At 39.2% G+C, this 19,127-nt stretch overlaps 2 protein-coding genes and 1 long non-coding RNA gene across 3 annotated transcripts; 1 reads left to right on the forward strand and 2 right to left on the reverse strand.

Moving 5' to 3' along the window:
* Positions 1-19: 19 nt before the first annotated feature.
* On the reverse strand, positions 20-2,068 carry LOC117214090 (protein odd-skipped-like). Its single transcript, XM_033459942.1, has 2 exons — positions 1,987-2,068; positions 20-923 (listed from the first exon to the last, which is right to left on the reverse strand). Exons 1-2 carry the CDS (start codon positions 2,014-2,016, stop codon positions 387-389), a joined length of 567 nt encoding a protein of 188 aa, XP_033315833.1. The 5' UTR covers positions 2,017-2,068; the 3' UTR covers positions 20-386.
* Positions 2,069-5,214: 3,146 nt separating this feature from the next.
* LOC117214091 lies at positions 5,215-5,917 on the reverse strand. Its single transcript, XR_004488773.1, has 2 exons — positions 5,383-5,917; positions 5,215-5,248 (listed from the first exon to the last, which is right to left on the reverse strand). It is a non-coding gene; the product is annotated as an uncharacterized LOC117214091 (long non-coding RNA).
* Positions 5,918-18,508: 12,591 nt separating this feature from the next.
* LOC117214089 lies at positions 18,509-19,121 on the forward strand (the record flags this gene model as incomplete). The annotated part of the gene is made up of 1 exon (XM_033459941.1): positions 18,509-19,121. A coding segment is annotated over exon 1 (613 nt), but the record flags the coding sequence as incomplete, so codon positions are not given.
* Between the last annotated feature and the right edge of the window lie 6 nt (positions 19,122-19,127).

Here is a 19,127-nt window from a genome sequence, read left to right on the forward strand (position 1 = left end):
ACGAGCAACTTTTCTCTCTCTGTTTCTTATCACGATTTTTTTCACTTCATCACAATTGTACCGTTAGAAATTATTCAAAACATTGTTAAAATGTCCATGAAATATATGCAATTGCCGTATTGAATAAGCGAGTAATGAAGTTGCTGTTTCACTGAATAAAAGTGAAATCTCCAATGCGTGTGCTCAAGTATATAAGTTAAAAAAAGATTGGTACATCAATGCCTATTATTCTTAATCAATATTCATCATTTAACAATTAGGACCGAATTTTTACAAACCAACTCTAAACCACGACCCAATTTACAAATAAAAAGATCGATGTGTAAATTAACTATCAACTATTAATCTCCAATCCTATGTGAAGATATAATGTTCGGACCAAATTTCTAAACTAACGTGGACAATTCATGCGGACTATTGGTGGTTGCTGCGCTACTTAGATCCAATGTGGCAGCCGGAAGACCAGGACTGACGCTGCCGGTTGCTTCCCGTGGCAAATGCTGCGATCTATTTAGCTTATTTCCAGGACTCGGTGGCGATCTATCTGCTGGTATATCCGGTGGCGTAACCACGTTTCTGTGTCCGCTCACGTTCAGATGATTGTGCGTCGCCGCGATCGGAGCTGGCGATGAGAGCAACAAGGGCGGTGGAGACATTGACACGTGTCGATGATGATGATGGTGATGATAGTGTTGGTACTGTGCAGCTCGGCCGTGCGTTGCGTGGCTGGTATTTAGTTGGTTCGTCACGGGCCCGACTTTCGTTGGGCAGCCAGCATGGTGGATGGTTAACGGGCCACGTAGTTGTTGTTGCTGTTGTAGCTGGGGCTGGTTCTGGTGCTGTTGCAGCTGCTGCTGACGCTGCAGCTGTACCGCCGCTTCGCACTGTTCGCGCGCTAACGCCTTCACGGCATTCGTCTTCTCCTACGAAATAAGAATGATAGGTTAGGTTGTATTCAGGGGCCATAACAAATTAAAAAAGTTATAATATAAGAATTTACATTTTAGTTGAAATGATTCTAGTTACGAATAAGTATTAAAGATGATTCAAATCTTTTTCGTTACCGATAACCATGGTGAAAACTCTTTTGGATTACTTTCAGCCATTGTCAATCTTATTGTCAATACTACATGCTTGAAGTAGAAGGAGGGGTACAGAGAAAAAGACTTTTTCTCAGCAAATATAATCGTTACTCAATTATTTTGTTCAACAGTTTTACAAATCTCCCAAAAATAAACGAGAATACGAAAATACACTGAATATCGTGTGTATGGTTATTTATAAAATCCCCTTGAAATAGTTGCGATCGCGGATCACATAAACAAACGAACCTGTCATTCTACAGAGTATCTTTTTCGGTGAAATTATGCAAACGTAAATGTAACTTCGGTAGAACTCCTCGAGAACTTGTATGCTTATATGACTCTGACCCAACCAGTCCATTCTAAAGTGTATAATTTATAAAAGGGGATTATATTAATACGCGGAGGATGTGGTAGGTGGTAAGTTTTGCATATGAATGTTTGTTGATACAACGAATGGTTAAATGGAGGTTTTCATGAATGTGATAAGGACTAGATCGAATGTTTTAACACTTATAACTAGAATGCGTATTTTTATACAAGTTTGTAGTTTTACGAACATAATCAAAGAAATAAAATTTTAATCGAGATTTGTTTTCTTATATACGTATATTTTAGCGCATTTTATGCATTTTGCGCCATTTGCGTACTTTTCAATTTCGCACGAACGTATAAAGATCAGCAATATAATTATAACGCTTCTTAAAAATGTGAAAAATCCTGGTTTCCTAAAAGCTTGCAATTGATTTCAGAAAAATTTTTATGAACTCTACCAGATAAATTATGGTAACTCTGAAAAACAAAATTTCACGATAAAATGATTTCCGGGTAAAATACACATAAAAGATGATTTAGACGTGTTTGAACGTGTTCGTTTTCTTTTTTAATAGCGATATGTTCTTACCCTCTGCCACACGAAGACGTTATGGACCATTGCGCATCCACAAAACACGATGCCAAGGCCTATGAAAACCGACGTAACGATTGCCGGTGTGACACCAATTACCTCTCAGAGAAAAGACATCGACTCCCGACTGTCGGACGCCAACGCCGCGACGCATCTTAGTCCCCATCAGAGATAAGGCCCCAACCCCGACTTTCGGACTCCTTGGAATCCACACCAAACTCCCCAACATCCCCAAGCCAGGGTGTATATAAGCCGAGACTTCACCCAGCCCGGGGAGTTCTCGTTCTAGTTGCTGTTCTTGTACAACACCCCTTTCTCTGTTCAACGTTATTCTACTGTAAGTGCCAAAGTTATAATAAAGTTCGATAAAAGAGAATTAATAGTTGGGCTACGACTCAGCTTTCTTTTCTCTCGCAACCCAAGTATCCATTTTACGTGACACCGGCGTCGAATGAAACTGGATGAATGTATACAATATCATACCTGAAAGCATTGTTAGAGGATCATTATAACACGTATGCCATAACAAGCGGGACAAAGAATCAGCGCAAATACATATTCTCAATACATATAATTCTCGAAGCGTAAACTATATACATATGCTTTTCATTGAAATTTTCAATACTAGTCGCAAATTATTTTTCAATTAATTTATTATTTAAGTCTTTATATATCAATTCTCGACGAATAAATTACTTAAATTATAGAGAATCTATCTTCAGACAATAGAGAATTCAATATTTTTGGTCGTTAAGTAATTTACAAATTTCTAAAACGATTACGTTCGAAGTTTTGGACAGTATTTGAAGTTTCTAACATGACATTAAAAAAAAATAAATGAATTTTATGATATAATTAAAAAAACATTGTAGTCTATCATAATTTCTATTCCGTCAAATTTATTAAAACGCAGTTTTCTTCTGAACAGAGTCAAAATGTCCGTCTTGAATCGAGTTCAACAGCTTAACGATCGATCGAGCGAATGATAGCTGTGTAAACTAGCATGACACAACGTAAATTTTAGATTAGATCTCGATCCATCCACCAGCCGTATTCATGCATGACATGAATATTCTGTTTCAGCTCTTTATAAATTAATCTGTTAAAACTTCCCTAAAAGACGATCATTTTTTATTTTTCTAAGAAAAATAATGACTATTCGGCGTTAAAATTAACTTTATTTCCATTGGATTTCTAAACTGATTTCATACACTCAGAGATAGTTCACAGTATCTTTTAGATTCATGCCTGAATTCAAGAAAAATTAAACGTATAACTTATGTACTAGTATCTTTCAAAAGGTTAAAGTTGACAGAATTGAAGGAATTGGTTCTTACCAGTTAGAAAGACGGGAATGCTAATGAAAAACCCTCCGACAGCACATATCCGGCTGATGGATGATTTTTGCAGGTACTTGTTACTCCTGAAACAGACAAAATTTGAAGTGAAAGTCAGTTTCACGATTCTATGATAATTGAGCGAAATATAAAGGAACCAGTTTTTTGTTTAAGAGCCAAGAATCTTTCAAAAATTCTACTGTAATTGATACTTCAAATATATTTAGTCAGACAAAGGATAATCATAATCGCAACGTTAATCTTAACTTTAGTTCAAGGATCAAACAGTATCATTATACATATAAAAGTAAACATAAAGTCTATCCACATTATTGTTATTATTATTATTATTATTATTATATGTTATTCTATAATTGATTTTTATTTCTTTATTATCAATATTATTCTATTTTCTATAATGATTCAATTATAGATCTTATTTTTTGTCAATCATATTTCACTGAAAAGATCACTTTGAAAATAATCTAATAGTAAAAAATGAAAACTAATCTTTTTCTACCTTGTCTTCATTTTTTACAAACTCTGTCCACCGCCGTAAACCTATTAAATGCATGAAACGACAAAGCAAAGCTGCTTCACATAATTCCCCGCTCACGCAGTGTCAATCAGCTCACGACCGCAAACGATACTGCTAATTTCCAGCGACCACGAACGATTTCACCGTAATTGCCGGTGTGAAATTTACCAATACGTGCTCGAATTGGTCAATAATGGATAGAGCGCTCTTGCACACACTAATCTACCAACAAATAATATTGACTCAATTGAACAACAGCGCCTAGATTAACGGACAAACCGCATGTTCCAAACAGATTTACAATCACGGCAGAAAATACATGCCGTTATAGATGTTTCCTGGTCAAGACTAATTTCCACGCGTTAAGAACATTGTAACCGGAATCTAGGAAGAACTAGCACTTCCTGGAATAATACTATTGTGTCCTCGATGAATGTCTCTCCGCAATGCCCTCGAGTGAGTTGTTTTTGTCTTTGGTCGTACGACGTCCGGGATGAGAATTCGGGGAACGGTTTTGCACTGCTTTAATACTCGCACAATCATCCATCCATGGGACTGCATCTTTTTAGGAGGACCAGTGATTAATCTTTTCCCACTCATTTTCATCTCTAATTTCTCATGAGGCTAAGATTCCTGCATCTTTTATCATAATAATTTATTAATACTATTAATAAATTGAGACAATTTTACACGTCGTATTTTGCGTTATAAGATGACTTGTAATTTGTAAAATTTACCTGTAAAATTCCTTTGTTTGCTTTACCGAAGCAATAGTTGGCATTTCTATACGACAATAAGAATTTGTTAATACTAATAATTTGTAAGGTTATCATGTTATCATTCTTCTAATGGATAGTATATTATTGAAACTTTTTTTAATATTGAAACGCGATATTTTTTTGGAGAAGAAGTGCATAGTAGTAAAGAGTTGAATTCTACGGACGTAAAAAGTGGACATAACATTTTCTGTACATGGAGTCGCCTGGCCTAAACATTTTATGATTTCCGGGCAAAAAACAGACGAATCCAGCGCTGATTTTAAAGCAGTTTCATCCAAATAAGCCACAATAAGAAATTCCCACGAAACAGTTGCGTTCATCCTCTTTCGAGGTCGCCGACCTCTTTGAATGCGTTTCAAGTGCGTCGTACCAATGAAACTTCGAGTTCTAGACTAATTTCTCAGCCTTTTGCGTTAAATTTAACCTTCCGCGTTAGTGTATTTCGGACGAGCTCCTATTTTACGCTTTCGTCGACTTCACCAACGTAACACGCAGCATCCGCAAGTAAAACTGTCTCTTAAATTTGATGTGACACCGATACACGACGAGAAGAATCACAATGCCATTTTTATTCCACTTCGTTAATTTTTCGTCGTAAGGTTTAGCTGTAAATAGGATTAAAAAAATTTAGATTAACGAGGAATTTAAAATTGATCTGTTAAATCAACAATTTCCAGTTGTCAATAGATTTTATAAGCCTCAGATTACTGAGAAATTATACACATTGCAAAATATTTACCATTGGTTACCCACGCTACACGTAAATTTGATCAATCTACCAATGCACTAACACTGCAATAAATTTCTATTGCAACATTCCACGCTCCTTTGCCGCACCTTAAACTCCTCGCTAGATTTATTCCACCTTAAAGTGTCACATAACTCCTACGACACCGATATCAAATCTTAAACTCCACCAAATTCCAGAGAAACTTGATTTCGTCGAAAGTAAGAGATTAAACTTAAAAAGCAATTTATTTCATCTTTAAACTATCCCAAACTTCTTAAATATAATTTATATATATAAAATATTATACACTTATTGTGTGCATTATATATTTCAAGAACTTTGCAATAAAAAATAAAACTTATTACATTTAAGATATGGTTATATCGCACAGGCTCGAATATGATAAAGAGGTTAAATAAATGTCTCGAATCTCCGCAACAAACTCACACAAACCACCTAAAACACGTATACACAATGTGCATTCACTACGAACTCGACTCCCATTCCCTGTCAAAATCACAGGCATGCAGAGTCAATTTCACTGCTCGAGCTATTTGAATAGGGAAGAAGGTCGAGAGCTGGAGTGAAGGAGCATAGTTGGTAAAGAATCGCGTGCCGCCGCGCCATTAAGATCAAGCCCACGATCTCAACAATAAATATTAGACGGTTCTCTGACCTGCATTTCGCGTGCGACTCGGAACGATTCAAAAACGCGTAAGTTTCCCATGAGTCGAATCAAACGTTCGCGATTTATCGCATTTAGGTTATATCGATATTGTCCACGAGTGGAGGCATTCAAACACAGATTGCTTTGTGTCACTCTATCGTAACTGCCCGTAATACATGATAATTTAATTTCGAATTCTTTCGAATATATGCACGTAACGAAAAATTTGTATTGGTTAGTCAATTGCAGACCAACCAGTTGTTAGCCAGTGAAAATAATGTAGATAATAATAGTGAAGAATTAGCTCGAGAAGAGTAAACAAACAAGGCGTCTTAATAAAAGGCACAATGTAGGTCCGCAAAGTGTTGGGATTTCGGCGCATGCGCATTGTTTCGCATCAACTTACAATTAGACATGCACGAAAGCTTCATTTCTGCCGCATACATACTTGGATTCGCGTGCATGAAATTCACAAAGTAGGTTATTGCTTGAAAAACAGCTTTAATCGAGCGAAGCTTTTAACCAGACTGAAATCAAGTCTTGGTTTCTTTAGAAATTCAGATGGAATAAGAGAAACCTATTTTATCTGTGGATAAAGGTTAGGCTGCATCGGTTGGCTTATATGACTTTCCGGTGACTTTGAAGGGTAATACGGCGCCGGCGGTCGAGAAGGTAACTTCTCTATTGAACGAGATCTCATTGATCTCGTCTAAGCAGGAAGAGTCTGTCGGCCCTTTGATTTTATACGAGTCTTTCCATTCACGATCGTGCGAGCTGGCTACAGGCGACGACACGGACTCCCGACAAAACTGTCTGAGTCTATTCAAGGCGACGTCAAATAGTTTCACTCGGAGAGATGAATGGAGATAAGAATCACCGGAGCGTCTCTGCGCTTCGATGACAATGATATTTGGTAAATCCTCTTCTTGTTTCTCGTTTTGAAAGAAGGTTGTAAAGAAGAGTGCTACTAGATCGTCTAGGGAAATCACACGGTATATATTGCGTAATGCTATTGATTTATCAAAAATAACAAGAGGTTAAGGAGCTTTGGGAAGGTTGATTCAATTTTTTATAACCTGACATCTCTTTGAACAAATGTCTTAAGAAACGCTTGAATAAAATGTTAAAAAAAATAATAATCTTTTAATGAAATAATCATCTAAAATGAAATCTTTTCCTGTATTTTTAGACAATAAGATTTACTATATCCTACGCCATAATAAGAATCAATTTGCTATGAACTGGTATCTCGGAAATTGTAAGAATTCAGAAAATATAAGGAGGCCGGAAGAGGTAAATGAAATCCACAGAAACATTGACCCAACCTCAGCCCAGTTAGCCAAGAAACTAAAATATCTCGTTGCCTTTTCTATATTTACGACCAGAACGTGGTCATTAATTGAGTCTAGCGACTGCACCGTAGACGAGTCACTGACCGATGTTGCTTTAATGGATATGCGGAAAATCACGTGTTCCAGGTTCCAGGGATGTAGTTGTTTTCATTTCCGGAGAATACGGTCGACTCGCGTGTGTATACCAATCTATCTGAGGATAGGTGTTCGTTAGAATTACTAACTATATTACTTTCAACCTTGTGATTAAAATTTTTAAACGTCACTTAATAGCAATTCAGTCGAGTAAGTACAAACTTTCAAATGTCCTAATTTTCAAATCTTTATATTTTTTAATCTCAAAGATATTTTATTATTTGCCGTAGATCAAGCTTCGTGTTACCGGTACTGTAACATTACAATCCTACGAGAAGCAGAAAATAGTGAAAAAATCTGACCTAATAGATAGTAGTCAATATTCCTTTGACGCGTCTTATGCGAACCGCAGTTAGAGGAAATGCAAATAAGCTCTTGCGAAACGGTTTGCCGCACGACAAGCCTACGAACAACGCCCAATGCAAGTTCGGTGGGAGTTACAGGAAGAGGGACGTCTAAAATCAACTAGGAATCCCTATTCAATCGTCTAATTTTCGATTCCGGCATTGAACTTCCCGAAGAAAATTAAATACAATTCCGACTCGAGATTTAATTTCAGTCTCGTAGCTAATGCAATCTAATCGCGTTTGCAAGGCTACGCTTCCGGTCAGAAGCCACGCGCTTCGATCGCGTACTTTCCGCATCGGAAGCGTACGCTTCGGTACGAACCGCGTCGATTTTCAAAGGAATCATTGGACACCGGAAGAAGAAGAAGGAGGAAGAATAAAAGCACGTAAACCGGCAGGAAGTCAATCGAGACAAAATCGATATCGTTGAAAGCCGAAAAAAGACCCGAATTTAGGCTACAGTACATATTCGAATTGAATATATTCAAGGTTTAGATTTTCTTCTCCTGAAAATTATAAACATAAATGAGTCGACAAGCGATCTTGAAAAGCGTCTGTTCCATCTAGATTATGTAAATTGCGTGAATTACCGTTAGCCATAATTCATAATTTATCGAAAAAGCGCGCTTCTTCTCAACCACGCTTTCCCCTACCAGCACCAACATTATCGGCAGATCGATAAGTATCAAAATACCACAAAGATATTAATCTCATCTTTCTTCTAACCGCGAAAAAATGCCGCGCAAATGATAAAACAACAGATCAGCCAGAAACATCGAATTCTCCACGCTTCCGACTGCAACAAGAAAAACAAAGTTATTTGTGTATGATGAAAACGTCTCTGGACGATGCTCTTGTCACAGACGAAATTCGAGCAGCTGTATATAACAAACCGAAATTCCGAACGCCTTATCGCGTGAGACCGTCCGGTCAGCATCCGTTCTCAGCCGCCTGAGTGGCATTCGATCACTCCAGCCGTTCTCCGAATTTTACACTAAGTATAAACAAAACCTTCTCCCACTCCAACGAATGGAAGAATATAAATGCTCCCTTCAAAATCATCCAGTCAGTCTAATAAAAAAATTCTTAACTAATCCAAGTATCGAAAGTGTATCATCGCGAACCGAAAAAATTGTATAAATTGAGTAAAAAATAAAAAGAACTTTATCTCCTTGTCGGAAATTAACAAGTTCCTTACTTTTTACCTTAATTTTACACGACATTTTTGGCGATCCGTGCCAGGATCTATTCACTTCAGTGCAAACGAAATTACGATTTCGGCGTACGCGCATCATTGAAGATCGAAGGATTAACGGACCCAGTGCGAATCTTTGCTACTACGAAGCCCTGCAGCAACTTTCAACGTTCCACTACGGTGAAACTAGACGAGAGGACTACGGTCAGCGCAGAGCAAGCCTACGAATAAGATTCGGAATCTAGAACCAACCAGAGAGGAAACATCCCTGAGACTCCTCAACGGTCATAGCTACTACGGTAAGCTGAAAAATCTGGATTCATTTTCACGATACCGTGTGAGAAAACCCAGTTTCTCAAGCGCTTCGAGTCCAAATAGCAACAGTAGTTCAGACTCAATAAGCTCAATTAGAATCATGCCCACATCACGAAAAGACAAAGTCGAAACTATTGAAACCGTTTCTACAAACGGAGGTACGGACAATTCGATTCGTGCCATACTCGACGTGATACAAAAACAAATTGAAATTCTTGCGCAACGTGTAGAAGAGACACAACGGACGGCCGACAGTGAAAATAAGAAGCGTGCAGCGGAAATAGAACTATTAGGCAAAAATATCTCCAAAATAAAAATAGGACGCGACGCTACTACAGAACTAGGCTCCCTTATTACTATGAACGAATCTGTTGCCGCGAGAGATAGAACTTCCCCACCATGCGTTCCAATTCGAACAGAAGAAGACAACCATCCCTCTTACGAAGACCGTCCACCGCAATTCGCCTCTCCGAGCTTACGGGCCAAAGACGCGATAATATGTATTCCGCAATTAAACGGCGAAGACAATATCGGAGTAGAAGAATTCATACGCGAAGTACGCGAATTACGAGCCATGTGTAGCGAACCCACGCTACTATTAAAAATGATCAAAATCGGGAAAATCACGGGTAAAGCCGCAATGACCATCTGCAATATACCGATATACGAATACGGACACCTGTACGATGCCCTAAGACGAAACGTAGCCACCCAAGACTCTGTTAGAGAACATCAAGACCAGCTACGCGAAACGAGACAGCGTCACGACGAAAGTGTGCAAAGTTATATCATCAGGTTCCGCAGAGCACTCAATAAGTTACAATACAGTATAACGAACGAATACCGTGAAGAAATTACTAGACGAGCTATGAACGACAGGATTTTAAAAGACTCCGTGATCGATTTTATCCGAGGCCTGAAAGGCGAAATAGGACAATTACTACTCGCCAATCCACCATACAATATCCTTGAAGCCGAAAAGAAAGCACATCGAGCGATTCTTCAGGGAAGATCGAAATCGACGACCAAAACCAATAGAACGATTACGACTCCCTGAACAGCAACGACTAACAACCAACAATCCTAATCTGATCACTAAAAAACCAACTCCAACACCCAATCCAATGCCAAGAAGCTTCCGACAAACCGAACAAATACCACTTGCCCAAAGGACACAATTAAAATGCTTCAAATGCAACCAGATCGGACATGTCTCCAGTCAATGTAAAAATTTTCGAACACCCAGCCAATTTCCGAGACCACCAGCAGTCCACAATCTCGAGACACACAAGGAAGAAATAGAGAAACCAATAGACCAGACCTACGAATTGACGCCACAACAGGAAGACTACCCACAGTACTTTTACGATCCGACGGACAGCGACATAAATTCCTCATTGACAGCGGAGCAGGAATTAATATACTCAAGCGAAGATGCGTATTACGACCAAGAATAACAAAAGAACGGAAATTCTCGATGGGACACTCTAAATTTAAAACCAACGAACACGCTTTGATAAAACTATTTGGCAAAACTCTAGAATTTTTTGTGGTAGAAGACAACTTTTCAATTATAGAAGACGGCATATTCGGTTTGCCAGCCCTATCTAAATTCAAATTTGAACTCTCGAATCAACAATTAAAACTTGACAATAATATACTTTTATTGCAACAGGAAAACGACGTACCTCCAAAACAAGCAGTGTCAAAAACAGTCTATCTGGAAGGAAAACCGACAACGATATGCTTTATCAATGGTGGTGAGTGCCCAGCCAAAATGACTAATTTTATCGAAAATTCAAATACGTACGATCAAGTCTCCACGTTTAAAGATTTAGTTAGACTTTCGCATATAGAGAAAACCCTCCGTGAACCAATCGAAAAGATATTGCTGTTCTACCTCGACGTATTCAATCTAGAGACCGACTTATTACCATGCACTAACCTTGCTAAACACACAATAACGTTAAAAGAAAATAAAATCATTAACACAAAATCTTACCGACCGCCTGAATGCCATAAAGAAGAAATCAAACGACAAATGGACGAAATGCTACAAAAGAACATTATAGAACCATCTGATTCTCCTTACAATTCACCAGTCTCGGTAGTACCAAAAAAGGCAGACGCCTCAGGGAAACAGAAATGGCGAATTGTAATAGACTTCAGAAAAATAAACGAACTAACTGACCAGGACGCATATCCATTACCTGACATATACGACATACTATCCCAACTAGGCAACGCAAAATTCTTCTCAGCCCTCGATTTATCCTCCGGATTCCACCAAATCCCAATGGACATAGACTCTAAAAAGTACACAGCATTCTCCACACCACAAGGACACTATCATTACAGTAGGATGCCATTCGGTTTAAAGAATGCACCTGCAACATTTCAACGCATGATGGATACCGTGCTAAGAGGACTCATAAATAAACATTGCTTCGTATATGTAGACGACATTATAATATTCGGACAGTCGATTGAAGAGCACAATAGCAACCTCGCGATAGTATTGCAACGCCTACGCGAACTCGGACTCAAAATACAGCCGGACAAGTGCGAATTTCTCAAACCAGAATTAGAATATCTTGGACATATAGTAACCGCCGAAGATGTAAAGCCAAATCCCAAAAAATTAGAAGCCGTTAGCAATTTCAAACAGCCACGTAATCCCACAGACATCAAATCGTTCTTAGGACGAGCAGGTTATTACCGTAAGTTCATCAGAAACTTTTCTAAGATCGCGAAACCATTGACCGAACTTACAAAAAAGGAGACACCATTTCATTGGACAGATAAAACCCAGGAAGCATTCCAGACATTAAAAGACAAACTCTGTTCATCACCCGTACTAAAATTCCCAGACTTTGCGAAACCATTCACATTAACGACTGACGCCAGTAACGAAGGTATAGGTGCAATCTTATCACAGGACGGACATCCATGTTGTTATATCTCGCGAACTCTGAACCCACCGGAACGAAATTATTCCACTACAGAAAAAGAACTTTTAGCAATAGTATGGGCCGTGAAACGCTTCCGACAATATCTGTTAGGACGGAAATTCCTCATCCGAACCGATCACCAAGCACTAAAATGGTTACAGAATTGCAAAGACCCCTCATCACGCTTGATGAGATGGCGATTAAAACTAGAAGAATACGAATACGACATAGAATACACGAAAGGAAAAGATAATACTGCAGCCGACGCACTATCGAGAATACATGTTCTGACCAGACGACGCGAAAATTTGAACATAGAACTCGATAAAAAATATCACGATTGGGAAAAATCTACCTATGCGTTACCCAAAATTCTCAAAATGACTCCGAACCGTAAATCTTTCTATCAATTATCCAAAACAGAGCTAGGGAATTACGACAGAATCGAATGGTTAACCAAATTAAACGAAATTATTCATATAAACGAAAAGATAGGTATAGGCGACGACAGTTTTACAGAGACCGAAAAGAACGCGATCAAACAAATTTTACTATTCCTGAACGACACCGTAAAAGAATTAAATTTTGCATGGGAACCAATTCAAACATATAGCGACGAAGAAATAGACGAATTATTGAAAGAAAATCACGATTTAGTAGGACACCCCGGTATACAAAAGACATACGACCGCATTCGTGAATGGCACAGAGTACCAGATTTGATGAAACGCATACAACAACATATAGAATCATGCGACACCTGCCAAACATCTAAAACTACACGTATCAGACCGCGCGAAGAACCTTGTATCACCGACACACCCCTCGAACCAAACGATAAAATTGCTATGGACTTATTAGGCCCACTGAAAAAGACGAAAAGAGGCAATCAGTACATTCTATCCATACATGACGAATTGACAAAATACTTAATACTCGTACCACTAAAAACTCAGCAAACGGAAACAATTTGGAACGCACTCTTGAATCATTACATTTACATCTTTTCCGCTCCAAAAAAGATATTAACTGACCGCGGACAGAATTTTATATCTAGTTTAATGCAACAGTACGAAGACGCGTTCAAAATCAAACATATCAAAACGACATCCTTCCACCCACAAAGTAACGGATCGTTAGAACGGACACACGCAGTAATAACGGACATGTTAAAATCGATACAGCGAAATTCGGATGAAGAATGGGACGATCAACTTAACTTTGTATGCCTTGCATATAACACAATGATACACGACTCTACTGGTTACACGCCATTCGAACTCACATTCGGACACCAAGCCAATCTTCCCTCCACAATATCCAAGAATCCCCAACGCACATACGCAGACGAAGTCACGTTCCGCAAAAAGGAATGGGACTCTAGATTCCGACACGCTCGCGAAACATTGATCAAAAGTAAACAGCGATATCAGCGCGATCAAAAACGTAAAATTATAAAACCTCAATCAGTTTTCAAAGAAGGAGACTCCGTTTTAATACATAACGATCATAAAAAGCATAAACTTGATGTGGAATGGTTAGGACCGTACACGATTGATAAAGTATGTACTCCGTACTATCTGATTCAAGACAAAAAGATACACGGTAATCGTTTAAAACCTTACTTTTCAGGTCGACGCTCCTCTTTGCCGGAATAGTATCCGCGCAAATAAATATTACACCATTAGAAGGAAACTCTGTATTCGTAGAAAACATAGGAAAAGGATATTTATACAGCGCCAATGTAATAGTAGGATTAGACACTAGCGACATATACGAACAGATAAGCGCAATAGAATCATATAAATTAACAATAGACTCACGTGCAATCAGCAAACAATACGTCGAAGAGTTAGGCGGATTACAAAATCGCATCAATAACCTAAAATAACTCGCAAAACACTTGAAAGCGTTAACACATACCCGGAGCACACGAGGTTTGCTTAACATCATAGGTTCCGTATCGAAAAGTCTGTTCGGGACTCTCGACGATGATGATCTTACGCTCATAAACAAAAATATGGACAAACTATTCGATGATAATAATAAAATCAAGACCATAATAGCTAATCAAACAGCACTTATTAGAAAAATTGTAAACTCAGAAAACCTAAACCACTTAGAGAGATCATATAGTGATATATTAAAATTACAACAGCAGGCAAATATCGATAGATCTATGCTTAAGATGATCATGAAAGTCCACACCGCGATGCAAACTTTACACTTCCAATTAGATGAAATACTTAACGTCATGATATTAGGCAAACAAGGAATAATTAGTCCACAAATACTTGACCCCAATGAATTCATAGAAAATTACGTCAAGGCAATAGGTAGCCAGATGTACAACACCGCGATGTCTGCCAAAACCGAACATTTTCAATTCATACTCGACATCAGTGATCTTAAAATCTTCACAATAGATGACAAAATATTTTTCAAAATCATAGTACCTTTAGTCTCTAACACAGAATGGAACATATTACAAGTATATCCTATCCCGAGTAAAAGAAATGGAGTATTTTTGGCTCCAGTAGTCGAACATCAGATATATTTAACTTCAGGTCTTTCATTTATAAACGCTGATATCGAGTATTTCAACAAACTTTGTAAAAATCGAGCCGGAACCACTATATGCAAACAAACACTACCAATCCATGACAGAAATTCAAAAACCGATTGTCGCAGCGAAATAATAAATTTCAAACCACACATTGGACATTGTCAAATAACTGTACTTAAGATTGAAGACATTAGCTTTATACCGCTCAAAACTAGCAACTGTTACATTGCGATACCAGCAAATCCGATAGAAATAGACACAATTTGCCAAACGAAACATACCTTACAAAAACTTGACAAGCCATCATAAGAGCTAACACTTCTTGCGATATATTGTACAAAGACGAACACATGCGTATAGGCGAAACAAAAAACGAAGTCATATACGAAATCAAAACAAAAACCCTAGCGCTCAAAACAAACGATAGTTTCACTCATCTATTAGATAAACTCGAGCGAGCACCGAAAATAATAGATAATTTACAAGGCTATAAAACAACGATCGATAAAATAGGCGACGAGATAGAAACTCTTAATTTCGAACACAGAATTAAAAATATACAGTATTGGGGACTAACCACGCTCCAGATATTAGGGTACATAGCATTAGGCATACTAGGTATATATGGATTAAACAAAAAAGGGGTATTCAAATGCATCAGGAAATGTATACCGAACAAATTATGTATCAATTTATTTTGCTGCCGAAATGAAACTGTAATCAACAGCCACAATGCGATAGCCCCACCAGTACCACTCACCCTGGGCTCAACACCCAACATCTATATTCCAACCAACACATACCACTCAGATGGAGAGGAGGAATCAGCTGTAATTTTCAAGCCACGTCAAGTCCGATTCCACAAAAGTCTTCTGAAGAAAACTTGAGGGATCAAGTTCAATCTAAGAAGGGGGGAATGTCACAGACAAAATTCGAGCAACTGTATATAACAAACCGAAATTCCGAACGCCTTATCGCGTGTGACCGTCCGGTCAGCACCCGTTCTCAGCCGCCTGAGTGGCATTCGATCACTCCAGCCGTTCTCCGAATTTTACACTAAGTATAAACAAAACCTTCTCCCCCTCCAACGAATGGAAGAATATAAATGCTCCCTTCAAAATCATCCAGTCAGTCTAATAAAAAAATTCTTAACTAATCCAAATATCGAAAGTGTATCATCGCGAACCGAAAAAATTGTATAAATTGAGTAAAAAATAAAAAGAACTTTATCTCCTTGTCGGAAATTAACAAGTTCCTTACTTTTTACCTTAATTTTACACGACACTCTTAAGCGGTCGAGTGCGCGCGAGAATAGCATCGCGGATCGGCATTTCCACGGTGAGGATTGTAAAACGGTTACGCAGATGATGGATCATACGCATGGACCGTAGAGACTATCGTGAATGATGGATCAGACACACATACGCGTTCTTCGCTCTTCCGATATTCTTCGTAACAACTGCTGCGATCTCGTCATTGGAAACGATCTCGGGAAATTCAATCGAATATCGAGGAAATTTATAGAAAGCTACAGCTGTGTTCGAGTATTATTCTAGAGAAAAGTGGTTAACTCTATGAGACTAACGATACAATACGTCTCAAGATAACTTTTAGGAAAATGATTGTACCTTTAAAATTCTTTCGACACTTTTCGGTATATTCTTGTCATTGATTCTGAAAGTATTTGATTAATTTGCTGGTTAATAGGAAGTTGGTTAAAACCGAAGTTAGTTAAAGAAATAAGTAAACACGAAACCCGTGGATACTCTAGACATATGATTCTACCTGCACGCGACAAAAATATTCATGATCTGAACAAGGAAAGAAGTATTGTTAGATTCGCGTCATGCTGCAAATGAAAGATTTACAGCTCGAACCCAATTATCTGTTACATTACATTCTCGGGCACGTGTAGGCTGAACGTCATGATATATGAACACAAGTATAGAAAGAACAACATGGATATTCGCGCGAAGAAAACGAAGCTTCACATATACAGTGTATAACCACTCGACAGTATTTGCTCACGAAAAATAAGAGTTGTTAAAGTCTAACAAAAATTACGTATACAGTGGCAAAGAAGAAAACTGTTATGCCGTTTACTCTTATTTCTAATTGACAGAAAGTCGTCAACGAACAAAGAGCGCTTTTTCTTATTCTCTGTACCTTCGCGAAGCAATCACAGAAATTCTCCAAAATGCTTCGTGTCGACTAAACAAAGAAAAAAAAATGGCAGCTGCTAAGAGCAAACTACCTCCGGAATTTTCTTCGTTTCTAAGTGAACCAGGAAGAAAGAAGGGAAGGGTTAATGACGCCGAAACTGAAGGGCGGCCACGGATCGTTTGAAAGGGGCCACGACAACTGTTACGATTCAGTCGCACCTGTTCCTCTTCCTAGGTTACCACGCCGAACCATTGCGCGCTTTTACGAGCGTTCCCGCGATAGTTTCCTGGCACTTGCTCGTCCTTTCAACGAAGGGTCGATCGGTTAATTTAAACTCTCGAAGGCTTTGTCCAGTCGGTAACATCGATAAGCTTAAGTCGAAATACGGATTTCTCGTAAATTCAGAATTTTATTGCCACCAGGATGTATATGGAGGCGACAGATGAAGAACACGATGTAAATTAGATTTCTTGCTTTTATAGAGAAGCAATTTTTAAATTGAACACCAGTCGTCGATCGGTTCTGTAGATCGTTTTTAATAACAAAATAAATTTGGTTAGTCCATAAAGGTTTGTTCGTGTGAATCTTCCCATAGATCATCCGTAACGTAAATACCGCTATAACCGGCTGCAGATACATTTTCCTTGAACATGTGGCGGCACTTGACAGTAAACTTCCCAACAGTTTACGTCGCGTGACGCACGACACAAAGACCTTATACCTGCGGACAAGACGATTGCCAGATGTCGATACATTCGTATCGAATATTCCCAGCTAGCCTAAGGACCGCTATAAATCTTAGGATTTATTTTAGCTAAGGTCCTCCAAAGAGACAAACAGTCTTTGTTTATCAGTCTCGAAGTCGACCACCTACCACGGGGACACACTAGAAATCTGCTATCTCTCACGTACGACGCTGCCCGCTAGCAACACCCTCTCAAGGGCAGCTAGCATCCTTTTCCAACGACCAACACGAATTAGCCAATAAACATTAACGTACATTTCCCTCACTTTCCGAACCAAAGCTTTTCTCAACGAATCCGATGCCTTCGTATCCTTAGACACATCCCAACGAGTCTTCCTCCGCAGCAGCATCGCGACAAAAATGTCAGTCTATTACCGCGAGTTACCGCAGTATATCACGATCATTATACTTACACGGTTCGAGCCGAATAATTATCTAAGCTCTCGACATCTCGTGCAATCATTGTCCGCACTCGCAGCGTATCTCGAATCGTAGCTATCCAAGCTCTATCTTATAACCGCGCATTCGCGAACCGAATACAATCGCGAATCCTGCATCAAGTGTACTCATTGACATTAGAGTGAATAAACATTTATCGTTCAAGAAATCTGAGTTTTCCTTCCGACCCTATCACGACATACCACCTCAAATTGGTGACCCCGACGTGATTATCCCCGAGTGCTCGTGAAACGTAACACAATGAATCTAAATCAGTTCGAAATGACCAATAACGCCCACTCCGCACGTACGAAGGCCGGCGGGGACAACGCAGACTCGATTAGCGCCATTCTCCGCGTGCCACCGTTCTGGTCTGACGACGTCGACTTGTGGTTCAAGATGCTGGAAGTGCAGTTCGAAACTGCCCGGATCACTAGTGACCAAGAAAAATACCAGGTCGTCATCGCGAATCTCGACAAGTCGCACGCGAGATTAATTCGAGACGTATTCGACGCCGCACCGGCGACAGAGCGTTACGAGTACGTCAAAAAGGAGCTCATCAAGCGATTGGGAGAGTCGTACGCTAAGAGACTCCGACAGGTAATCGAGAACGAGCAAATGGGGGACAGGAAGCCCTCTCAGTTTTACCGTGATCTCAAAAGCCTAGCCACCAATTCGTTAGCAGACGATGTCATTTTCACCGTCTGGGAAGGTCGACTTCCACAGCGCATACGGAGCATCCTAGCCTCTGTACAGAACAACGATCCGGACTCCCGCATACAAATTGCCGATAACATTTACGAAGCCACCCTGGAATCAGGGCAGATCGCCGCGGCCAGCGCAGGCCGACTACCTGCGATAACCCTCCCACCTGGCCAGA

This window comes from Bombus bifarius, unplaced genomic scaffold, assembly GCF_011952205.1.
Source record: "Bombus bifarius isolate JDL3187 unplaced genomic scaffold, Bbif_JDL3187 scf7180000009147_frag, whole genome shotgun sequence".
NCBI classification, from domain to species: Eukaryota; Metazoa; Arthropoda; class Insecta; order Hymenoptera; family Apidae; genus Bombus; species Bombus bifarius.